Raw genomic sequence first — 25,979 nt, 5'->3', positions numbered from 1 at the left:
CCCACCCGCTCGGGTGCATTCCCACAACCACCGACGCATCCCACTCATTGCCTTGCTTTACTCCCTCCTTTCTCTCGGCAGCACGCTCGGAAAATAAAAAAACAAAATCTGTCACACCTCAACGCGAACGATGTCACGGGAACAAGCGCACATTTGCCGAGCGGGGTGGTATTGTTGTTGTCCGCTGACGAACCCCTGCAGTAGAATAACAACAACAACAACAGTCGGAACGGAAATTTCTGAAGGAAGCTCCCAGAACGTTTAAGTTTATTTAGATTTGTTATTCATGGATGATGATCTCGTTTAGCCAGTTGCCCCTAAAGGAATATTGCACGACTCGCTAAACGAGGTGTCTAACGGTCGTAAGCGTGGGCGCGAAACGTTGGACATCAAGGCGAGCACCTCGCCCCCCCTCGCCACCACCCCCCCCACCCCGCGGTGCTCACGCCTGACGCTCCCCCCGTGGGTCTGTCAGGCTGGGCTCGCGCGCTCACCTGGAGCGGCTGGAGGAGGTTCGGCGCGAGGTGGAGCTCACGGCCGCCTACCGCCTGCACGACACCGAGCTCGTGTTCGGGGCCAAGACCGCGTGGAGGAACGCGTCTCGCTGCGTGGGACGCATCCAGTGGGCCAAGCTGCAGGTGCGGGGTGCTGAAGCTACCTGGCCACCCCCCCCTCGCCCCCCCTCTCACCCCCCCCTTGCCCCCCCCCTCGCCCCCCCCTCGCCCCCCCCTTCGCCCCCCCTCGCCACCACCATCGTCGTCGGCATTCGCGAGACCCAGCCGGTTGTAAATCACCAGCCACACGTGGGACTCAAATTGTCAACTTTGTGGGATTCACCTTCCAGCAACACCGCTGTTGGTAACTAATTGCCACGTTTTGTTTCCGTGACAAACCTTACTAAGTCGGCGGCGTCGAGTGGTGGCGGGTTAACGACACATTTATATTTACGCGAATCTAACCTCCTACCACCCCCTTTCCCCCCAAATAAATTATTTTTCACGGGTAGATAATAAACTCCAAATCGATTCGGAAAAGTCGCCGGAACGAACTTCAAGAAGTCACTCGATGTCTACCGGTCGGCAACCTGCGGCACCAGAGCCGCATGCTGCTTTGCTCTTTAACGATCACTTCGTGACGTTACCTATGAAGGGAGACCACCATCTCTTATTCACCACATGCATTGCCGCTCTCGAAATATTGAGGCTTTCGCGACCAATATCATCCATGATAGAGATTTTTTGGGTTAGATCGCGTAAACATATAAATGTGTCGCGTCCACCCGACACAGCCAAATCTGGCTATCGCCTGATGAAGCTAGTTGTAATTACTGGCGAAACGTCGTATTCAGATTGTAAATGTTGTGGCTTGGCTCTCCAACACACCGGTTAGTGCTGTACTAGTGACGAATTGGCCACGTTCTGTTTACGTGACAACCCTTACTAGTTGGCTGTGTCGGGTGGTGGCGGGTTTTAACAACACATTTATATATTGACGCGATCTAACCCAAAAAAACCTCTATTATGAATGTCTCTTCTTGTTATTTTGGTTGCTGACCCCTGGGATAGAACCTCTGAAGTCGGGAAAATGTCACGACAGAATGTTCTAAGTTTTAACGTTTGTTAACTGCTGCAAGATCCTTAAACAAAAAAATGGTGAAATCGCCCCGAACCTTGCACCATGATGAACTTGTCCCAGACAGTCTCGAGATATGTTGCTTGTCACTTTGACAATATTTTCTTGCCGGAGAAACCCAAAAGAGTCCCTAGAAAAAAAGATCGGTGACAAAATCACACAGTTGGCAGCACGCCAGGGGGTATGGGAGATCACAGAGGAGAGCGGGGTGGTGTTTGAGTGTCAGGGCTATTTTGGTTAATGGTAGTGTAGCATTCATTTCTGTACAACGCCGCTGTTCGAGTTTCCAGTTCGAGCGAAATTACACGACGTTCATAAAAGTCGAATCCAATTTTGACATAATTGCGATCGGACGGCAGATTGCCACTGTGGTTTAAGTGTTGGCAACAGATTCCTTACGTGCTCAAAACACGTTTTTACTGACACTCTCGAGTGATTTGTAAACGCACGTAACAGCAGCATTCGACATAATCAAGGCCAAGATGTTACCAAACACTTGGGGGACGCTCACATCTCCATCACCTGTGAGTCACCAATGCCATTGTGGAAGTTTGTTGTGATTGAAACTCACCGAGTTAAACTTTTATGCTGCCATCATCCGTTATTTTTTTAACCATCAACATAGCTCAAACAATAACGTTTAATACATTGATGGACGCCCCGGTATAATCAGAAACTCCACATATTTGTTCATAATACTACCCTGAAAGGTGATAATTTATAACTGCCAATGTTTCGGGCATTGCACCTTCTTCATGCAAAAGGATCAATACCAAAATCGTCGCCTTTTAGATATCCCCCCTCCCCGCACAGCAGAAGGGCAATTTTCCGAAACGTCACCTATTTTACATACACTGCAAATGTATTTGACGGCAGTGTTACTGATTAACGCGTTGAGTTGTTTGTTGGTTTGTTCGTGTGCACCACCTGCCGATGTAGCATCACCATTCTCTTTTTAAATCCTTTATATTAAGTTCGCTTGCTTGCGCGCTTACGACCGTGCAAATCTTTCGATCGTTTTTTAACCCACTTCCCGTGATCCAATCGAGCTGACATTTTGCACACAGACTCATTGTGCGTGACAATTTATTTTCCTGAAAATAAATTTCCAAAATGTTCCACTTTTTAGGAATTTATTTTTTATATTTAATTTAAAATACCAATGTGATAAAAATGAAACTCTTACTCAAGAAAAACAGAAATGAATAATAAAATAAAACCGATGCCATGCATATAAAGGATTTATAGTGAAAAACTTTGTTTTTACGGGTTAATTTTGTTTGTTTGTATCATAATGATCAGTAGCAGCAGCAGCGTCGGCTTGCCTTGAATTGGCAGGCAGTGACCAGGCTGTCATAGCTCGGCTGGCGATTTTGGACTGACGTTTGCTCTCACACATTGTCTTGCTTCCTGTCTACCGTGTTATTTTTTTTGTCCCCCAACCTCGTGCGAAGACGAGTTCATGATGACACATTCCGGGGTCATCTCCATTTGCAGTCCCAATAAGTGGTGAGATCTCACCATCCCAACGGACGCAAGGCTGCCATCACCAAACATTATTAATGTTGTTAAAGGTTCATCTTCTTGGTTCTTTCGGTAAAGTCACGTAGAATGGAAATAATAAATAATATTATAATAAAAATAAAACATAATAAAATATTATGTTTTATGTTTTATTTTATTTTGTATTTTATTTTTTTATTAATAAAATATTATGTTTTATGTGTAAAAAATTGTGTAAAATAATTGTATTATTTTATTATTTCCATTCTACGTGACTTTACCGAAATAACCAAGAAGATGAATCCCTGCAGTCACGAAAGCTTTAAATCGAAGTTGTTAAAGGTTGTTTCTGAGGGAAGCCTACATCCTGATCCTTTTGCAGTCTCCAGCGCCGTCGCCGATGAAAATTGTTTAAAAAAATACAAAAAAATCGTGACTGAAGGTCACCGGCAGTTTCTGCATTTCGAACGGCATTTGTGAGTCATCGTCCGAATGTGTCAAAGTGTTTTTGATTCACGGATATTCTCGTCTTTGGTACTTTCGCGACGTCACAAGTTTAGTTTTTTTTCTCTCTCTCTCCATTGCTGCAGCTCCTTTGCCTCCCTAGTGCACGTGTGGAATAACAATAAGTAGATAGAATGGGCAACGAGTTATTTTGAAATGAAACGAGCATACGTGGATCTTTTTTTTTCAAGATTCATGTAAAACTAAAACGTGCACACACATTTGCGAAAGTGTCATTGAATTTGAACTGTCCCGGTGTATTTTTAGATTGGCCTGTTTGTGTGTTGTTGTTGTTGTTTATGGGATTACAAAGATAACATTTCCATTGACTAAAAATGCAAACTTTTCCCAACTGCCAACCAACACAGTGAGAGAGTTATCGAGGAGCGTTTCCTCTGTACACGTGAATTGGTGGAGACTAGAGTTAGCCAGAGCAATGACAACACACATGATACTCTCTGGTTCTTTCGGTAAAGTCACGTAAATAGAAAAAAATTATTAAAGAACACGACTTTTCGGTCGCAACACAAGCATCCATCATCAGGTGAGAAAGAATGATCTGCTGATCATCTGCTGATCTGCTGATCATCTGCTGATCATTCTTTCTCACCTGATGACGGACGCTTGTTTTGCGACCGAAACGTCGTGTTCTTTTATTATTTTTTCCATCTACGTGACTTTACCGAAAGAACCAGAGAGTATGGATTCCTGCAGTCACGAAAGCTTCAAATCAAGAACACACATGCTGATGATGACGACGGCGAAGATGTCAATGATGACGATGATAACGAGATCTGGGGGGTAACTCAAATCCTGCTAATTATCACACATTGTCATTTTAAATTGACAGGTGTTTGACGCCCGGTGCTGCAATGCCGCGCACGAGATGTTCAACTATATCTGTAACCACATCAAGTATGCCACCAATCGTGGAAACCTCAGGTGAGCCGATGGTCCTTGGTTTAAATTTCACGTCCCAATTTCCATTTCAATGACATTGTTGTAATTTTGCGTGTTCATCTCTGATGTTCAGCTGGCTGTCTGCTTGCCTACCATGTCTGTCAGACCCATACTCCCTATATAATTTTCATATTGACCCTCATTTACATAATTGCCATCCTACGCACCCCCCATACGTTTCTATTTGTTTTTGTCCATCTGCTGTGCATGATTGTACGACACGGTTGTTTTGAAATGCTTTTTTCGGAAGCCAAGTCACATATCACCTCCAAAATCCGGAATGGTTTTGTAGAAGATTTGACGTCATTATTGATTGTGTTGTGTTCTCGTGAAGAGCTCGTTTAAACCGAAGACATGCATTGTCTCTTGTAAATATATATTACAATTTGCATCATTTTATAGTCTCCTGCTATTGATGCCTGTATTCTTATACTGAAATTGAACGCACATTCTTTAAAACGTTCTTGGGATCTGTGTGTTCATGCTATTCCTCGTGCATCTAAGGGGAAAAGTCTTGACGGGAATTCATCCCGCAAGGTGCGCTCTTTGAAGTATTGGCGGAACGTATGAAACATACAGAGCGTGCGAGAGCAGTGCCGCTGTTAATCACAGATCATCCGAGCCTCTGTTCAATATGTGATAGAGTACACGGAGTGGGATGAAAGTCTCTCTTCTCTCTGGGAGACGATGCGTTGAGGGGTGTGGGGGTGGTCGGGAAGAGCGAGCATCAGAGGTGGAAACATTCTTGAGACTCAGGTAAAAAAAATGGGATTTTTTTTTTAAGGATGGTGGCCAATGCGTTCATCTTAGTGGGCGCATACCAAATGCGAGTGTGCACGGACAGCCGGGACAGAAATGTTGATTGGGAACGTGATCGTTCCTGCCATCGTTCATCCTCGCTACTTAAACACTTTTAAACGCTCCCTGCGTTCGAGCCTCTCGCGCACATAGTCGTGACTTTTAATCTGGGAAACGCAGTCCTGACCAAGGTAACCTGAAGTCCCGTTCGAAACTGAAGTCCCTTTCATGAGGATTTTTTTTAAAAACCTAGGAGTAGGAGTATTATAGTGGCATCAAAGGTTTAGTAATGGGATTTTACGTCTTCATTTTATTATTATTAATATTATCCTTACGTCACCCTAACAAAACCAAAAAATACTTTCACACATCGCGTTGCATTGCAGACTGTTGATGACGTACGCTGTTGCTGTTGTTCTGATCAGTCCCACGGCTATCGAGTGCGCCGGGGGGTGCAACTGCACCGGGGCTTACGAGCTGGGGGGGGGGGGGGGCCCAGGTTACTGGGTTTACAAAAAAAGTGGGGGGAAATTGGGATGGAGTGGTGGGGTGGATGGGGTGGTGGGGTCATTGCATTCTTTGAACCGGGGAACCGTGCCAACTCCCCCCCCCCCCCACCCCCCAGCTACGAGTCCCGTTCACGTTCACACCGCTGGCGGTGCTCCGTGCGTGCTGCAGAGTCTGAATGAGATCTCTTCCTGGACCTTTTATGTCACAGGTCGGCCATCACCATCTTCCCTGCACGCACGGGTCCGGGAAACGACTTCCGCATATGGAACAGCCAGCTGATCAGCTACGCCGGCTACCAAAGGGAGGGCGGCTCCGTCACCGGCGATCCGGCCAATGTGGAATTCACGGAGGTGCGTGGAGCAACGCTGCTTTGCTTTTTGTTTTGTTATCCGCGCGTTCACGTGCGTGGCCGTGCAAGCGGCATTTTGACCGCGGCGTGCTGTTGCTTAAATTGGGTGATCGTCAGTTTTTATCGATTGAAGGCACGCACGTGGCATGCGTATATCTGAAAAGAATGGGCACGTTTCTTGAGTCTCCCCGTCTCTGCAGAATACTTGGGGGCTGTCCATAAATGACGTCACGCACCTGGGGGGGGGGGGGGGGGCGGGGGGGGGGGGGGTCAGACATTTGTGAGGGTGGGGATTGAGAAATGTGTCGTCACATCAAAATGCGCAACTTTAAATAAATATAGACAACACGTTCTACTTATTTTAATAGACTTTTTAATAAATATTTTCTCCTCCAACATCAGAGTGCAGCGCCACATTAAATACGCACTACAAGGACAATAGTTTAAAGCGATTTGAAGCATGTTTTATTTTGGTGGAGGGCATAGCTTTGTGACGAGGGGGGGTGTCGAAAACCGTCCAAAATCGCGTGACGTCATTTATGGACGGCCCCTTGGGGGCACCACAGTTTGTCTATTTGGGAGGTCGTGTGAGGTTGGGTAAAGTGTGGGGTGAAATCACCCCTTCTTCCAAGAGGTCTGACCGGCGTGGATGTTAAAGATCCCCCTCAAGGGGCTCTGTAGAACTCCCTCGAATGGAAGCCCTTCTGACAGCATTGGGAAGAGAAAGCAATTGAAGGGCTGCACCTTAACCTTTTATCGTATAAGTGATGAACGTAATTGTCATTTGACGGTTACAGCATTTACTGTCGTTTTCTCTCATCGTGCAGAGGGCGTTCTGACCAGAATAAAACAGGGACCTACGAAATTGATTTTGACCTTTGGACAAATATATGACCTTTGACTTAAGGTGGGGAGGGCAAGTGAGGAACATTCACCTGATCCGGAGAATAGGCTGCCCTTTATTTAATATGGACCTGCTCGAGTAATTACAGTCTTCTATATATATAGTTTTTTAAAAAAAATTTATAGGTTAGATTATTACGTCGATTCATGAAAGTGTCTCAAATAAGATACATTTACATTGTTAAAACATACCAGTTAAAAAAGGAGATATATAACACGTATTACAATTCAGTTGCATTACATAGAATCACTGGGTCACACGTATTACAATTCAGTTGGATTACATAGAATCACTGGGTCACACTTATCCAAATTAACAGACCCACGACATTCGCACGAAGTAGTTGTTTTGTTTGTTACACACGCAGCTCTGCTTGTCACAATTGGTGCGTGAACAGTGCACGTTGATCATCCCCGATGATGTCAATGATGCAAACGCCAGCTGCGAGTCGTTCCAGCTGCTGCCCAAGTGTCCATGCTTGCAGGTGGCAGCCGCGCGCTTGTTTGACATTGACGTTTGCGCTGAACTGTTTTGTCTCCCCCCCCCCCCCCCATTAAAGTAGTTGTGAGTCATCATTAGACCTCCTTTGCCAGTACCAAAATATAATAATAGGGTTTTTCCCCTAGGGTTTTTCCCATATTATTATATTTTGGTACTGGCAAAGGAGGTTTAATGATGTAGATGCTCACCCCGAGCCCTCATTACTTTGATAGTGCATTGTCTTTGAGCTGTACGCCTTTTGGCGTCCTCTGGTCGAGCACCAATTGGGACGAGGCTCAAAAGAAAGCCGTCTCTGGTGTGGACCAATCAGTTTCAAGGACAATGCATATATTATCAGAGTGTGTTTTTTTCTTCTTGGTTCTTTCGGTAAAGTCACGTAGAAGGGAAATAATAAAATAATGAAAATAAAACATTATAAAATAATTATTTTATTATGTTTAGATTGTTGTCCTTTCCCCGCACATTAAAAATAATTATTTTATTATGTTTTATTATTTTTATTATTTTATTATTTCCCTTCTACGTGACTTTACCGAAAGAACCAAGAAGATGAATCCCTGCAGTCACGAAAGCTTTAAATCGAAGTGTGTTTTTTGTTTGCATTTTGACCACAAGTATTGTGGTTAATGCACACACGATTCCTTGTAAAAAAGATTTCAGTTTTGTTGCCAGAAAAAAGGGTGAAAACCCTATTATTATAGTTGTGCGTCCATTACTATGAGCACGATGAAAAATATTTCATCGTGCTCATGCTGTATTAACGATTGAAATCATCATCAGTCACTGTTTATCATCTGCCGGATGAAGGCCCCTCCACCACACGGTCACAGTCCCGTGATGTGACACTCCATCTCGCTTGATGCACGCGCACCAATCTCATTGTTCCCTTCTCCACAGCGTTAAAGTATGCACGGATGTTGAACTTATTTCGCACCGTACGTTAGCCAGCCGTGATAATGGGCCGTCCATAAATGACGTCACGCGATTTTGGACGAATTTCGACCCCCCCCCCCACCCTTCGTCACACGGCGTCACAAAAAGTCAGACCCCCCCTCAAATATGACGTCACAAAGCTCTGCCCCCCCCCCTCCAAATAAAACATGCTTCAAATCGCTTGAAACTATTGTCATTGTAGTGTGTATTTAGTGTGGCGCTGCACTCTGATGTTGTAGGAGAAACCATTTATTAAAAAGTCTATTTAATTTAGTAGAACGTGTTGTCTATATTTATTTAAAGTTGCGCATTTTGATGTGACGTCACGTTTCTCAACCCCCCCCCCCCCCCCCATCGTCACACATCGTGAAAAATGTTTGACCCCCCCCCTCCCTAGGTGCTTGACGTAATTTATGGACGGCCCTAATCTTATGTGCGGGGAAAAGACAACAATCTAAACACAAGCAAAAACAATTTCTAAAATTAAACGTGCAAAGCTCCAGGTGGCTTCCTAATATCTCGGAAGGAAGAACGTTCCAGACGGCCGCAGAAGCGCATCTGAAAGCGCGCGATGCAGTCGCCGTCTTCGTTCGACGGCTTGCAGCCAAAAGCTGTTTGCCAGGATGGCCGGAGTTCGCGTGACGGTTTATGCTCCTTGACGAAATCAGCAAAGTACTGTGGTTCGTTTGTGGCGAACACATTGTGTGCGGCCTTGTTATAACTTATTCGTTTGGCAACCGAAAGCCAACGCAGCACAGGCGAGCACCGGACGGACACGGTCGGATCTTGCATTGCCCGACGCGACACGTGCCAACATCATTTTGTACACGACGCAGCTTGGCAATGCTTTTTTTTTTGGCAGAATGTCATAAAGTATAACGCTGCGTGAGAGACGCACGGTGGAAATCGATACATCTCCTTCACGGTCCCCGTTTCGCCGAGAGTCGATGGTATGATGATTCATACGGAGTTCTCATCCTGTAATCAATCTTCTTGTTCTTGTTTCTGCTGCTGCTGCAGATCTGCTCGCGGCTGGGCTGGAGGGGCCCGGGCGGTCGGTTTGACGTGCTGCCGCTGGTACTGCAGGCGGGCAGCTCCAAACCCGAGCTCTTTGAGATCCCTGCGGAGATGGTTCTGCAGGTGCCTCTGCGCCACCCCAGGTGTGCAGAGCCTCCCTCCCTCCCTGACTCATCGTGCAGCAGCAGTAACAACAGCAGCAATAACAACAGCAGCAGTAGAAGTAGTAACAGCAGTAGTGACAGCAGTAACAGCAGCAGTAGTAACAGCAGCAGTAGCTGCAGTAGTAACAGCAGTAGTAACAGCAACAGCAGCAGTAGCTGCAGTAGTAACAGCAGCAACAGCAGCAGTAGTAACAAGAGCAGCAGCAGTAACAGCAGTAATAGCAACAGCAGCAGTAGTAACAGCAGCAGTAGTAACAGCAGCAGTAGCAGTAGTAACGGCAGTATTCACAGCAGTAACAGCAGTAACAGCAATAGCAGCAATAGTAATATCAGCAGTAGCAGTAGTAACAGCAGCAGTAGCAGTAGTAACGGCAGTAGTGACCGCAGTAACAGCAGCAGTAGTAACAGCAGCAGTAACAGCAGCAGTAGCAGCAGCAGTATCAGCAACAGCAGCAGCCACACGCCATGCCCCGGCACGCCGAGAGCCTTTAACTCTCAATGCGTCAACCGGCCAGATGCTTTATTCAGAGCCCGGAGCAGAGATCCCATTGAGACGATGACTTTCCGTACGCAAGGGTGAGAACATTCGCTCAATTAAACAGTGGGGCAACCGCGGGCGAGGAAAAATTGTCGATGGGAAAAAAAAAAACAAGAACACTTTTGTTTGTATCGTCATACAAATATTTCATCTGAGATTAATGTTTAAATAGTATTCCACGTTGAACCTATTCATTTGCATTTGACAGTGGTTGTATGATAGCCAAGGAAGAAAAACCGTGCACGTGTCGGGTCTCAGCAGGGCTTCATTATTCTAGGGTTTGCCGCTAGTAACGTAACGAGCGTGGGGGGCGGGGGCAGGCAAGGGGGTGCATTGCCCCCCTGGTGACCAAATCTACGAGTTGGGGCCCATGAGATATGTGTAAAAAGAACAAAAACTCCTGGGATTCCTCTGGCATAGATAAATATTATGATTCTGAAATATTCGAGACCGTGAGCGTAACGATGTGATTAGGCGAGAGGAGTCGCGATATGCAATTACCTCGAGGTACGACCCTTGCGGGCCAAATCAAATATTGGGGGCTCTCACCTGACCAATTGCCCCACCCCCCCCTTGAGCTGATAATGCCTTGATTGCGCCACCGGTTGCCACCTGTCCCGGTTTTCTCAGGATCCTCCTCTTGTTTGAAGCAGCTCTCCAGATGCATTTGCAAGTTTTTGCCGCAACGTTAAAAGAAACCGCCCTCTGTACCGGGCGCAATAATGTCACTGTGTTTTTTGTTGTTGAATTATAATCGTACCTCGGAGGTGGCAACCGTAGATGTTGCAGGCTTTGGTGGCGGTGTGATGTGAGTGTTTTGATGGTGCGTTGGGGTGTGGTGCGCGGTGTGGTGTGGTGGTGAACGGTGCGGTGGTGTTGGTGGCGGTGTGATGTGAATGTGGCGGTGTGATGTGAGTGTGGCGGTGGTGTGTTGGGGTGTGGTGCACGGTGTGGTGGTGGTGAATAGTGCGGTGGTATTGGTGGCGGTGTGATGTGGATGTAGTGCGGTGGGCGGTGCGGTGGCGGTGGTGGACGGTGCGGTGTGATTGGTGGTCGGGGTGTGATATTGTTGGTGCGATGCGTGGCGCAAAGCTGTTGGTGCGATGCTGTTGGTGCGATGCTGTTGGCGCGAGCGAGCAGGCTGGAGTGGTTCACGGAGCTGGGCCTGCGCTGGTACGCACTCCCCGCCGTCTCCTCCATGCTGCTGGAGATGGGCGGTCTCGAGTTCCCCGCCTGCCCGTTCAGCGGGTGGTACGTGGGCACCGAGATCGGCGTGCGGGACCTCTGCGACTCCGGCCGCTACGACGTGTTGAAGGTGCCCCCCCCCCCATCCCCCTCTCTGCCGCCCGCCCCCCACCTCTCTCTGTTCCTGCCCCCCCCCCCATCCCCCTCTCTGCCGCCCGCCCCCCACCTCTCTCTGTTCCTGCCCCCCCCCCATCCCTCTCTCTGCCGCCCGCCCCCCACCTCTCTCTGTTCCTGCCCCCCCCCATCCCTCTCTCTGCCGCCTGCCCCCCACCTCTCTCTGTTCCTGCCCCCCCCCCATCCCTCTCTCTGCCGCCCGCCCCCCACCTCTCTCTGTTCCTGCCCCCCCCCCATCCCCCTCTCTGCCGCCCGCCCCCCACCTCTCTCTGTTCCTGCCCCCCCCCCCATCCCTCTCTCTGCCGCCCGCCCCCCACCTCTCTCTGTTCCTGCCCCCCCCCCCATCCCTCTCTCTGCCGCCCGCCCCCCACCTCTCTCTGTTCCTGCCCCCCCCCATCCCTCTCTCTGCCGCCCGCCCCCCACCTCTCTCTGTTCCTGCCCCCCCCCCCATCCCTCTCTCTGTCCGCCTGCCCCCCACCTCTCTCTGTTCCTGCCCCCCCCCCCATCCCTCTCTCTGCCGCCCGCCCCCCACCTCTCTCTGTTCCTGCCCCCCCCCATCCCTCTCTCTGCCGCCCGCCCCCCACCTCTCTCTGTTCCTGCCCCCCCCCATCCCTCTCTCTGCCGCCTGCCCCCCACCTCTCTTTGTTCCTGCCCCCCCCATCCCTCTCTCTGCCGCCCGCCCCCCACCTCTCTCTGTTCCTGCCCCCCCCCCCATCCCCCTCTCTGCCGCCTGCCCCCCACCTCTCTCTGTTCCTGCCTCCCCCCCCATCCCTCTCTCTGCCGCCCGCCCCCCACCTCTCTCTGTTCCTGCCCCCCCCCATCCCTCTCTCTGCCGCCCGCCCCCCACCTCTCTCTGTTCCTGCCCCCCCCCCATCCCCCTCTCTGCCGCCCGCCCCCCACCTCTCTCTGTTCCTGCCCCCCATCCCTCTCTCTGCCGCCTGCCCCCCACCTCTCTCTGTTCCTGCCCCCCCCCCATCCCCCTCTCTGCCGCCCGCCCCCCACCTCTCTCTGTTCCTGCCCCCCCCCCATCCCTCTCTCTGCCGCCCGCCCCCCACCTCTCTCTGTTCCTGCCCCCCCCCATCCCTCTCTCTGCCGCCCGCCCCCCACCTCTCTCTGTTCCTGCCCCCCCCCATCCCTCTCTCTGCCGCCTGCCCCCCACCTCTCTCTGTTCCTGCCCCCCCCCCCCATCCCTCTCTCTGCCGCCCGCCCCCCACCTCTCTCTGTTCCTGCCCCCCCCCATCCCTCTCTCTGCCGCCCGCCCCCCACCTCTCTCTGTTCCTGCCCCCCCCCCATCCCTCTCTCTGCCGCCTGCCCCCCACCTCTCTCTGTTCCTGCCCCCCCCCCATCCCTCTCTCTGCCGCCCGCCCCCCACCTCTCTCTGTTCCTGCCCCCCCCCATCCCCCTCTCTGCCGCCCGCCCCCCACCTCTCTCTGTTCCTGCCCCCCCCCCATCCCCCTCTCTGCCGCCCGCCCCCCACCTCTCTCTGTTCCTGCCCCCCCCCCATCCCTCTCTCTGCCGCCCGCCCCCCACCTCTCTCTGTTCCTGCCCCCCCCCCCATCCCCCTCTCTGCCGCCTGCCCCCCACCTCTCTCTGTTCCTGCCCCCCCCCCCATCCCTCTCTCTGCCGCCCGCCCCCCACCTCTCTCTGTTCCTGCCCCCCCCCCATCCCTCTCTCTGCCGCCTGCCCCCCACCTCTCTCTGTTCCTGCCCCCCCCCCATCCCCCTCTCTGCCGCCTGCCCCCCACCTCTCTCTGTTCCTGCCCCCCCCCCCATCCCTCTCTCTGCCGCCTGCCCCCCACCTCTCTCTGTTCCTGCCCCCCCCCATCTCCCTCTCTGCCGCCTGCCCCCCACCTCTCTCTGTTCCTGCCCCCCCCCCCATCCCTCTCTCTGCCGCCCGCCCCCCACCTCTCTCTGTTCCTGCCCCCCCCCATCCCCCTCTCTGCCGCCCGCCCCCCACCTCTCTCTGTTCCTGCCCCCCCCATCCCCCTCTCTGCCGCCCGCCCCCCACCTCTCTCTGTTCCTGCCCCCCCCCCCATCCCTCTCTCTGCCGCCCGCCCCCCACCTCTCTCTGTTCCTGCCCCCCCCCCATCCCTCTCTCTGCCGCCTGCCCCCCACCTCTCTCTGTTCCTGCCCCCCCCCCATCCCCCTCTCTGCCGCCTGCCCCCCACCTCTCTCTGTTCCTGCCCCCCCCATCCCTCTCTCTGCCGCCCGCCCCCCACCTCTCTCTGTTCCTGCCCCCCCCCATCCCCCTCTCTGCCGCCCGCCCCCCACCTCTCTCTGTTCCTGCCCCCCCCCCAATCTCTGCTATCCCCTCCTCCTCTCTTCCCCCCCTCTCTTCAAGTTAATTTATTAGGTATAGCCCTGTGAGCCATTCGGCTCTTGAATCGGGTGCAACCGCAACTAACAAAAAACAAAAACATGAACAAAAAACATCTTAAAGTGAATATGTGACTAAGTGCAAACAGAAAATCCAAGAAAAGACAGCGAAATATTGCAGAAAAAACACCGTACACCAACGCTGTGTGCAAAAATCCCAGTGGGGTGCAAGTCAAACAACAACAACCATAAGACAACTTAGATTAAGGCCATCAGTCTAACTCTGTACTACAACAAACAAACATGGCCAAACCAATTCACTTTTCGAAATCCCCTTCCTCACCCGGCCCCCCACATCTCTCTGCCCCTCCTCTCTGCCCCCCCTCCTCTGCCCCCCCCCGACCCGTTTCTGCCACCTTCATGTCTCCCGTCCCTCTCTCACATCCGTGCCACTGCGTCCTCCGATTTCCTTTATCCAATTCTTTTCCGAAGTGCTGCATGTAATTCAATTCAATCTTAGAGGGGAGCGCACAGCGACGTTGTTATCTCACGTAGATGTATGTAGCGCCTTGTTCTCAATCGCTTTGACAACAGCGACAGCATTTGCATAATATGATAGTGGTTTAGATAAAGAGTTGAGTGGGGGTTGGTAAAAGTGGTGGTGCAATTGTGGTGACAGGAGGACAGGTGGGAGAGATTAGGGAGGTGTTGGGGAATGGGTAGAGATGGGGGTTGGGGTAGGGGTGAGGGTGAGGGTCGGCCTGATCATAGCTCGGAGCAGTGCCAGATTATCCGAGTAGCAAAAGCAGCAAATGCTCCGGGCGCCGCGCTTTCAAGGGCCCCATGCTAAATGCGTTCAAGCTATCAATTCCGTCTTCTTGGTTCTTTCGGTAAAGTCAAAGAACCAAGAAGATGAATCCCTGCAGTCACGAAAGCTTTAAATCGAAATCTATCAATTCCGATTCAGTGATTCTGCACTTGCTCATTTTCGTTGGCGGCTCTCGTCTGGCCAGCATGGAAGAGTAGGCCAAAAATATCCTCAAGAAGGGGCTGCTAGTGGAGGTCATTCCGACAGCGCGTGCATTGGTGTACGGTGATTTTTTTTCTGCAATATTTTGCTGTGTTTTCTTGGATTTTCTGTTTGCACTTAGTCACATTCACTTTAAGATGTTTTTTGTTCATGTTTTAGTTTTTTGTTTGTTGCGGTTGCACCCGATTCAAGAGCCGAATGGCTCACAGGGCTATACCTAATAGGATGACTGAGACATTTGCGGGACCGCACCTTTACATCTACCTATGTTATCGTTACATAATTTTTTTCACCAACTTTTTATTTTACAAGTTAAGGCCCACTGAGCTATGTAGCTCTTTTAGAGAGGCGACCTAGCCACAGACGATAGCTGAACGAAATGGCTTATCACGTGGAAATTTCTAGCAGCCAAATACTCTAAATTCATGTTTCTAAATGTGGAGGGAAAAACCGGAGGACCCGGAGAAAAAAACCACTCGACCACGGGGAGAGAGAGACACGCAAACTCCAAATATACAGCAGGCGTCAGGGTCGGGATGGAACCCACGACCTCCTGTATATCAGGCGAGGGAGTTAACATCTCGCCACCGTGGCGTGTGTGTGTTTTTCAGGTGATGAATACAAGTTTTGCATGTATACTCAAAATTCAGCCGGCGCATCTGATCTCATAATAAAAACACAGCTGCACGGCTTGTGCATAAAACAAGGGCTGTGTTTGAAGGCAATACATACTGCATCATTGACCTTGTCCAATTATACAAAGGCCTCGATACCAAATGATGCAAGCATGCGCACGCACGCACAACCCACAATCATGACCATGAGTATTGACGGTAGCACTTATGTTATTATTAGTATTACCAATTACCTTCATATTGTAGGCTAGCTATTCGACCTCACAATATGTCCACTGACCATGATTTGTGTTTTTATTCATGCAAACGTTCTTCCGTGATATCGAGTTTTTTGTGCGCTTGCACACGCACAGCAGCTTTGTATGAAATATTTTCAAGAGGTTTTCGATGAATGCTATCAATAGCTGAATGGACTGGACTGCCCCCCCCCCCCCTGAGAGCACAGAGGAAGGTTACGGCTAATTTATCTAAGCCACATAATAGGCCTCGTACCTTAATGGAGTTCGCGGCGCGCATCTTTACTCAAATGACCCTTGCGTTTTGATTCGTATTTGCTTTTAGGGTTCGACCGCATAATACAGTCGTTTCGTTCAAATTTTGCCGACCAGATTGTCACGTTCGCAAAGATATTATTTTATACGTGCCGCCGTATGGATCAAACGCAGACCGATACAGCTTCGCGCCGATGACTTGAGACTTTTCACGACTGAACGTCTCACGACACAGGCGAGGGGCTTTGTGCGTCGGACTTTGATCGATGCAGTGGCACGGATAAAATAATATCTTTGCGAATGTGACAATCTTGTCGGTTGGTAGAGGGATTAATGACAATAATGTTCAAGTACGAGGTGGCCCAACCCAAAAGCGAACACGGATCATTGTATTGGCTATGGAACCCCCCCCCCCCCCCCACGTTTTCAGGTTCTACCTTCATTAAAGTAACTACCCGGTAAAAAATATTTCTCAACCGTACACCCTAACACAGGCAGCGTAACCAGGAGGGTATGTTTACTTTGTGCCGTCCACAGATATCCCTACGACCCGACAGACCTCGTGTGATTTTTTTGAAAGGCCGCAGTTTCTTTTTCCGTAGTTTTTAACCTTTTTCTTTTTACGGTTATCGCTCACGGTGCTGCATTCTATTTGGGGTGCGTGGTTACGTCTAGGCAATGCATCCGTGTTATTTCACGGTAGCGAGGTTTTTTTTTTAATGAAAGTTTGTTTTTCTCTATTATTCGAATGTCAGGATAGGCAGTGATAGGATCGTGGTTTCCAACTTTTCAGTTTTCTGTCACAGCGACAGCTGTTCATGCACGCCTCAGCCAGCACAGCCAATGTTGAATCTCAATCCTCGACTCCCTACCAAATGCACACCATTTCCCATACATTACACTATGTAACACGATTTTTGTCCCTGGGTAGTAAGTGTTATTTCTATGCCTAAAAAGTATACAAAATGGCTATTATTCCCCACAAACTTTGCTTTTGCGACCAGGACTTTGTGTGAAGGAATGACACAAATGCACACGTTTTCTCATTAAAAATAGGTACATTTCAAAATATCACTGTCCTGGTCACAAAAGCAAAGTTTGTGGGGAATATTATCCATTTTCTATACTTTCGAGGCGTAAGCAATTAGGAAATAACACTACCCAGGATCAAAAAATAAAAAAAATTTGTTACACAGTGTTATTGCAGATCTCCCATAATTTTTCTGTGCATGCATCTATCAATGCTTGGCACATCCAACACGTGCGATCCTTGCAAAGCACAGTAAATAATTAATCATATTTAATGCATAGCCGCCGTTGTTTATCCGCTGCTGGATGATGACCTCCCCACACCGTGACAGTCACCGGGGTTGTTTGACAATGCTTCATCAGCTGCTCGGTGTGGGCTGGTGAAACGGGAGTGGGCCAGGATCGGATCTCCACCGATGTTAGCCATGACCAGGATTCGAACTCGGAAAGCCGGTGTTCATAACGCAGTGCGATAACCCACTGCGCCACTGCTCCCGCAAAAAAAAAAGAGTACAGTCCATGACACGGCAGTCCATTTTATTATACGGCTCTTCGAGTGACGTAAAAGAGTGGATTTACTCGTAAGTTGCTTTCACCACCATCTACACATTCCACAAGTAGTGACTAATCCCATATCTGCATTTTCCATAAATATGCTAAATCTCTCTGTTGATATGCAAATTACTTTGTCAAGGCGCCCTCCTCCTCTAACCCAGCTTAAATATACGCTGCCAAGCTTGGTGGTGTTCATTCAGACGCTGTCTTTCCGACAGCCCTGCTTGCGTTGTGGCCGAAACGTCGTGAGAATTGTATTTTATTATGTTTTATTTTTATCATTTTATTATTTCCCTTCTACGTGACTTTACCGAAAGAACCAAGAAGATGAATCCCTGCAGTCACGAAAGCTTTACATCGAAATTTAAGTCGAGGTATTGGCAACGTATTTGAGTGTCAGCACAGGGTTAAAATTCGAACGAATTCTTTTTTTTTCACTTTTTTTCATGTATTCTTCCCCCCGCTCGTGTGGTCTATTGGGTTCACGTTTAAAAAAAAACACCAACCACATAATTTATTTTTACAACATAATTTGTTCTCACACCAGGAACACCGGTGGCCATTGTATTGCACGAACCATTTTACGGATTTTTGTGTTTTCTGAAAGCGAATTCTTTTGGGCTGCTGAGCCACTTTTCTCTCCCCCGAGGGGTTTTCATTGTCGCTTTTCTGCATCCCAGGCGGTGGCCGTCAGGATGGGGCTGAACATCAGAAACGTCTCCTCGTTGTGGAAGGACCAAGCGTTGGTGGAAATCAATATCGCCGTCCTGCACAGTTTCCAGGTTTTAACGAAGCGAAGCAAAGATTAGCCTCTGATTTGTTATCACCGGCCATGATAAACCCATCATCATCATCATGATTGTGATGGAATCATCCATCTCGTTCTTGCACTTGAGATAACGTCATCACTCCATCTATTTAACGGAGTTGACCCCAAATATCCCGTTGTAGGGCCACGAAGCTTGGGAAATTGTTGGTTCCATTTCTGGCTGCCTTCCCATTCGTCTGTTGTCTTCCGTGCCTCTGTGCGCTTCCGTCTGGAATTTCCAGCAATGATTCTCTGTAAATTGTGATATTGTAAGATTATTATTATTGTGATTATCAATAATCCGTTATGAATGTATTGTTATTATGGGGTGGCTGTTCCCGATGTCGCAGTTGGACCGCGTCACAATCGTTGACCACCACTCGGTGACTGACTCGTTCATGAAGCACCTAGAGACGGAGGGCCGCGTTCGGGGTGGCTGCCCGGCCGACTGGGTGTGGATCGTGCCTCCTATTTCCGGCTCGCTCACCCCCGTCTTCCACCAGGAGATGCTCAACTACATCCTCACGCCGGCCTTCTTCCACCAGGTGTGGCGATGGGGCCCAGACTCCGCAACCTTAATATTGACTATTCATTGTGTTTGACCAAGGCTCACTGAGCTATATGGCTCTTTTTCAGAAGAGAGCTGAAAAAATGGTAGCTTAACGAAGTGACTTATCACGTGGAAATGTATTGTAGTCAAATACTCTAAACCCATGTTGATTATAAACGTAAGGGAAGAACCGGAGGACCCGGACAAAAAATCCACGTGACCATGGGGAGAGAGACGCAAACTCTAAATATACAGGCGTCAGGGTTGTAATAGAACCCACGACCTCCTGTATACCAGGCGGGGTAGTTAACATCTTGCAACCGTGGTGCCCTGTTAGGTTACATCTCACCTTAGCCGCGGTGGAACCCAACAACAACAAAAGGCACTCACTCCCTGGATGAGATGCGCGGCATTGCTCACAAGCTCCAGCAGAAAATGATTTGGAATGTTTCTATAAATTTGGACCAATCTCTTCACATGTGTAGGGGTGTTAAAGAGAGGGCCCGTTATGCATGGCAGCCTATGGAAAACAAACACAGTGGGCGGGGCTACGTAAGTGCACGGGGAGATGCCCTCTACGACGTCCGAGCCAGACACCCTGGGGGGGGGCTGGTTCGAACGTTATGATCCCCCGGGGCCCCACCCCTCAAGGAGGGGTTGGGTATAAAAGGGGATGTTCAAAGGGCTCGAGTCAGTTATGTTAAAAGCTAACCAGAGAAGACTGAAGACGTCTTAGATAGAGCCCTGGACTCCCCTAGTTCGATGTCCTTATCAGGGCCGGACAGGACTGAGCCAGCGGCGTGGTCCCGAAAGCCAGAGCCGGTGCTCTTGTAAGAGCTGGTCTGGGACTCCGGGTACCGGGCCCGACTTACCAGTGTCGGGCCAGATAGCCTCCCCTAGCCCATTAGTGGAGGACTAAGAGGCAGGCTAGGAGTAGCTAGGACGTGTATCCTTAGCTAGTCGGGTGAGGGGGCCGATACCCCCTCCAGTGCTGTATGCCACGAACGTGCTGTGTCAAATAAACATACGTGTGCCTCAACCTCGGCGTCAAGCGTCCTCACCGGTACTTCAACTGGTGTCAGAAGTAATTCGAACATGGACACGCGGAAGACAGCGCGGGCCAAAGTACCGCAGGAGGAAGACACTGCCGAGATCGTCGAGCCCGAGACGGCTCCACAAGACATGGTGCAGCCGGGGCCTGATGCCTCCTTACCGGGGCATCGGAGTGAAGAGGGACCACAGCCAGACGCGTTGCGGCTGGCTCACGGGAGGCTGGCGGAGCTGCTGTATGCCGCTGCCGCCACGCTGGAGACCATCACGCGGTTGGGGGCCGGTGATCCAACACGGGGCGAGGCGGGCCAACGACCAGGGCGCCTTCCCGCCATTTCGGAGCAGTCCGATTTTGAAACTCCCGCCATCGACGCTGCAGCTGTTCGGGGCGTGGCCAGCCTAGACATCCGCTCCGACATCGCCGTCGCTGAAGCTGCAACGTCATCACAACCGCGACAGGCGATCCCATCGGCCGCTCGCACCGACGCACAGCCGAGTGGTGGTGACATCTGCCTGCGGGAGTCTACAACGACCGCTGCGCTTCATCAGAGACTGCCCCCGCTGAAGGAGTTCATCGGTGCGGAGGGGGACTGGGCCGGTTTTCGCAGACGTTTCCTCGCCCATCAGGAGATGGCGAAATGGTCCGATGAGGAGGCTTTCTGCGCGCTGCCGGCGCTCCTCGACGGCGACGCGCTCGCCGCCCTCACATCGGCGCCAAGAGAGAAGCGGTCTACGTTACCGATGGCACTACAGCTGCTGGGAGGGGTCTATGGACCATCGGCTGAATGCAGACAGCAATTCTACGACCGCAAGCGGGGTGAGAAGGAGTCGCCCCTAGCATATCGGACGAGCCTCCTGGCGATGGCTAAGTCGGCCTTCCCTCGTATGGACGACGACGGCATCGACGCTATGGTCACGGAGAAAATACTCCTCCTGGCAGACGACCTTGACATCGCTGTGGTCGCGCAGGAGGACGCGGAGATGACATCGCTCCAGGCGGCAAGGCTCCTCCACGCCAACCTCCTGTCGCTCCGGCGGAAAGCCAGCAGGGCATCGGCGGGGCGTGCGGTGGCTGCAGCCACCATTCCGACGGAGGAGCTCTACGCCGTCGACCACCGACGGCAACAGGCGACGGGAGCACGGTCGGGCCGGGACGGGTCGGGCCGTTTCAACCGTCCGTCTCCTCCAACGGCGCTCCCGCGGTGTTTCAACTGCGGCGTCCGGGGCCACGTCGCCTCGGGGTGCCGCGCTCCTCGACAGCGCGGGACGACACCTCAACGGGACGACGGGCCTCATCACAAGCTCCACCATCATAACCCGGCGAGTCGCGGCACCCCACATGTTTGGCCCACGCACACACCCGTCACGCACTCAGACACCGCAACGAGAGGGGGGCCGATATCGCGCACCATCGCATCATCACGCACCACCCCGGGTACTCATATCGAACCCGGCCAGTGGTCCGTGCTGGCCGATCGTGTGGTAGCCGCATCGTCGGGGTCGTCGGCCGTTGTGGGGCACATCGACGGGGTTGAAGTGCGCATCCTGGTCGATACGGGAGCATCGGCGACCATTATTTCGGAGTTGATTTACAATATTCTCCCTGTCCGGAGTCGTCCTTTGATGCCTGTTAACGTACCATTCTATGCGGCTAACGGGGGCTCACTTGGCATCATCGGACAAATTCGTGCCCAAATTTGTATTGGGGAAATTAAATTGTCTGGGCCGATTTTTGTTTCCTCCTCGCTGGCGGTTCCGTGCCTGCTGGGGACGGACTTCCTGGCCAAAATGCCGATTAGGATATTGATCGACCAGGGATGTATTGAGCTCCCGTCGGGCAGACGCATGGCGTTTCTGCCATCGCCTGTTACGACTCGGACGGCGTTCGCGACGGTGCCGGCATTCGTAGAGAGAACGGTGCGCGTCCCTCCGGGGGCGCAAATGTTGATTCCCTTGAAACTTCGGCGGCCCTTCGCTAAGGGTGTTGGGGCCCAAGGGGTTCTGCTGGGGCCGTCTAGGGCCGGGGTTAGTGGACCTCAATTACTTCCGGCCCAGACCATAGTAAGAGGGGACGGTGAACCCTTTATCGCGGTCCTCAATGTGGGCTCGCAGACGGTGGTGGTCCCACAGGGGACCGTGCTTGCTCACGCAACGCCGGTGCCATGTGAGGAACCCGTCGCAAATCACGTCAGCGTTGTCCCTGCGCCGCGACCGCATTCGGACAGCGATGAAGGGTGGCTCGAGGCGCTTTGTGTGGGATCGACGGACCTGTCAGATTCAGAGCGTCAACAACTTAAAACACTACTGCGGGAATTTTCCGACGTTTTTAGTCGGAATGAATACGATTTGGGTTGTACTCACCTGCTGCGTCACCATATTGACACGGGTGACAGCGCGCCAATTCGCCAAAATCCGTTTCGGTTGAGTCCCGCCGAAAAGGACCATGTCAAATCGGCTGTTGATGACATGTTGGCCGCCGACATCATTTCTCCTTCCACCAGCCCTTGGGGAGCGCCGATCGTCCTGGTTAAAAAGCAGGACGGTTCATTGCGGTTTTGCGTTGATTTCCGGCGTCTTAACAAAATTTCGGTTGCCGACGCATACCCGCTCCCTCGGATGGATGAATCGCTGGACGCCTTGGCGGGAGCGCGATTCTTTTCCACACTGGATTTGCTTTCGGGATTCTGGCAGCTTCCTCTGGACGATGATTCAAAGCCTAAAACTGCTTTCCGTACACCGCACGGCCTGTTTCAATTCAACCGGTTGCCGATGGGCTTACACTCAGCGCCGGCAACTTTCCAGCGTTTAATGGAATTGGTTTTGGCTGGATTGCAATGGGAGTCGTGCCTCATTTATTTGGATGACATTATCGTCTTTGGTAAAACTTTTGATGAACATCTCCAGAGGTTGCGGGCGGTTTTCCTAAAGATGCGGGCTGCTAATTTGAAATTCAAGCCCCAAAAATGCCATTTGTTGCGCGATTCGGTGCGTTATTTGGGGCACATCGTGGGACGCTCAGGTATTGCTACCGATCCCGCCAAAACGCAGTGTGTCAGCTCCTGGCCGACTCCCACCTCGGTGGGAGAGGTCAGGAGTTTCATTGGGTTCGCGTCGTATTACCGACGGTTCGTTGCTGATTTTGCGACAATTGCAAAACCCCTGCACGCTTTAACATCTAAAGGGGTTCGGTTCCACTGGGGTCAAGAGGAGGAGGCTGCTTTCTGCTCCCTTCGGGACGCCCTGGTAAAAGCCCCTCCCTTGATTTACCCAGATTTTTCTAAGCCCTTTTTGCTCGACACCGATGCGAGCAACACGGGTATTGGGGGTGTGCTTTCCCAGGTGGTTGATGGCGTGGAACGGGTGGTCGCGTACGGTAGTCGGGTGTTGTCTCCTGCGGAGCAAAGATATTGTGTCACCCGTAGGGAACTGTTGGCAATTGTTTATTTCATCCAACAGTATTGCCCATATCTGTACGGTCGGCATTTCACCGTCCGCACAGATCATGCGGCACTACAGTATGCCCTGCGAGTTCAACAACCATCGGGACAGTTGTCTCGATGGTTGGAGGTTCTCCAGGACTTTGATTTTGAAACCACCTACCGTAAGGGCGTTCGCCATACCAATGCGGACGCTCTGTCGCGCATGCCAACCACCTCCGAATGTGCATGCCTCCTGGGGTCGGGACGTTGCAGGCCTTCAGGGGACGCATCGGTTCCGATCTTGGCAGCCACCGACGACGACGAACCATTGGTTACTAATTCGATCGAACAACAGGGAAGAGATTCCCTGTTGGGGTTGCCCGTCACTGAATGGGGGCACCTCCAAATGGAGGATACCTCCCTCCTCGGGTGGCGTCGTCGCGTCGGGGGTGCTGGGCGGGTGAAAGGTGATTCGGATGCATGGGAAATGGTGCAAGGTCTGCTGATGCATTGGGACGGCAAATCCTAGCGACATCGGCTGGTGGTCCCTTCTGAGTTGCGAGGCAAGGTGGTGTGGGCCGCGCATGAGCGCCTATTACACCTGGGGACCCAAAAGACTCTTGCACTGCTACAACTTGATTTTTTTTGGCCTGGTATGACGAGGGATGTTGGGGATCTATTGGGATCATGCCCTCGGTGCGCGCAACGGAAACCGCCGGCGCGGGAGTCTAACCCGCCCTTGCAATCGATCAAAGTATCCAGAATAAATGAGCTTGTCGCGCTGGACATTTTGGGCCCATTTCCCGCCACCCCCAGGGGCAATAGGTATTTGTTGACAGGTGTCGAGTATTTTACGCGCTGGCCTATGGCCTGGCCCCTTGCCAACCATTCGGCAGCAGCCATCGTGGAGGCCTTTGTTCAGGGATACGTCCTGGACAAAGGTGCTCCGGAGCGGCTGCTGACCGACCAGGGCAGAAATTTTTCCGGTAAATTACTCAAACAAGTCTGTGACCTCTTAGGCACGAAGAAAATTCGTACCTCCCCGTATCACCCGCAAACTGACGGAATGGTCGAGCGCCTGCATCGCACCATTACGTCAATGATGTCACAGCAGGTCTCAGACTCGCAGACTGACTGGGACCTGCATATTCAAGGGGTCTTGGCGGCATACCGGATGGCACCCCATGCAGCTACGGGATTTTCCCCCTTTTACCTCATGTACGGTCGCGAACCCGACCTGCCTGTTCGCGCCCAGCTGCAGATCCCCGACCCGCAAGGAAAAACTAAATTGGCTGACCACGTCAAATTTAATCTGGCCAAATTAACAGAGGCGCGGGATGCTGCTATGCTAAACTCGGACCTCCGTCAAAAGGCGAATGAGCGCCTCAGGCTGGGTCGGGCGCACGTAATACAGTGGAAGCCGGGGGACAAGGCATGGTTGCACTGTCCCCAAGTGCCCCTGGCTACCTCCCCCAAGCTGGTGCGGCCGTGGCGGGGCCCTGTGGAAGTGGTCGAAATTTTGCGACCACAGTGCGTGCGCATTAAATGGGGGAAGCGGCGATGGTTCGTGCACCCCTCTAGGTTAAAACCCTTCGTTGCGGTACACAAACCCACTTCACACATGCGTGGCCGAACGTGTGGGGGGTCGACCGACTCACTGGGTCCGTCTCCGTCGTTCTCACCTAATGCCTTGCCGGCCGTGCCACCTCCAGGTGCATCAGGACTGACGGGCTCACGCCCGACCACCCCTCCTGGGGATACCGACGGTCGCGCGGCATCGGATGAGGTCTCACTCCGGGACGGACAATTGCCACCTGACGGTCCGCCACCCGGGGTTACCCCGTGTGAGGGGCCCGCTGCAAGGACGCGCGCAAAAATGCGCAGACTGTTATGAGGCCGGAAGATGTGTACATAGGTTGTGTTCATCGTGCGTTGTGTGGGTGGTGTGTTCCCTGCCCATTGAAATGTACATACGTTGTGTTCATTGTGTGTTGTGTGGGTGGTGTGTTCCCTGCCCATTGAAATGTACATACGTTGGGTTCACCTGGTGTTGTGTGTATGGTGGGTTCCCTGCAAGTTGTATATAGGTTGTTTTTTTTACGGAATTCGTATTTATTCAAGGGGGGGTGCGTCGGGTTGTTTTCTCTTCTTGCTGTTGCATTTTGCTGTGTTCTTGTTGCTGTTCTTGTTATTGTTGAAAATTAGTGAGGCACACGCGTGGTTAAGGTATAAATTCACTTTTATTGTCATTTTGTATGTTGGCAGCCGGGACGGCTGCAAGCTATGCGGGGGGGGGGTGATGTAGGGGTGTTAAAGAGAGGGCCCGTTATGCATGGCAGCCTATGGAAAACAAACACAGTGGGCGGGGCTACGTAAGTGCACGGGGAGATGCCCTCTACGACGTCCGAGCCAGACACCCTGGGGG

At 51.5% G+C, this 25,979-nt stretch overlaps 1 protein-coding gene across 4 annotated transcripts in view; it reads left to right on the top strand.

Moving 5' to 3' along the window:
- LOC133348491 (nitric oxide synthase 1-like) overlaps positions 1–25,979 on the top strand; it is a 62,716-nt gene that overhangs the window by 11,499 nt on the left and 25,238 nt on the right. For all 4 annotated transcript variants that reach the window (XR_009755801.1, XM_061561329.1, XM_061561328.1 and 1 more), the window contains 7 exons: positions 476–638; positions 4,490–4,581; positions 6,116–6,257; positions 9,615–9,754; positions 11,454–11,628; positions 18,408–18,509; positions 18,886–19,080. Coding sequence is in view for 3 of the 4 variants with exons in the window: in XM_061561329.1 (XP_061417313.1) it covers positions 476–638; positions 4,490–4,581; positions 6,116–6,257; positions 9,615–9,754; positions 11,454–11,628; positions 18,408–18,509; positions 18,886–19,080 (1,009 nt within the window). In the remaining variant the exon portion in view is untranslated. The remainder of the gene's footprint in view (positions 1–475; positions 639–4,489; positions 4,582–6,115; positions 6,258–9,614; positions 9,755–11,453; positions 11,629–18,407; positions 18,510–18,885; positions 19,081–25,979) is intronic.

Source organism: Lethenteron reissneri, chromosome 27, assembly GCF_015708825.2.
Source record: "Lethenteron reissneri isolate LAM-NWPU_2019-01 chromosome 27, ASM1570882v1, whole genome shotgun sequence".
Lineage (NCBI taxonomy): Eukaryota > Metazoa > Chordata > Hyperoartia > Petromyzontiformes > Petromyzontidae > Lethenteron > Lethenteron reissneri.
The sequence above is the reverse complement of the archived record's forward strand: the minus strand, read 5'-3'. Positions and strand labels throughout refer to the sequence as shown.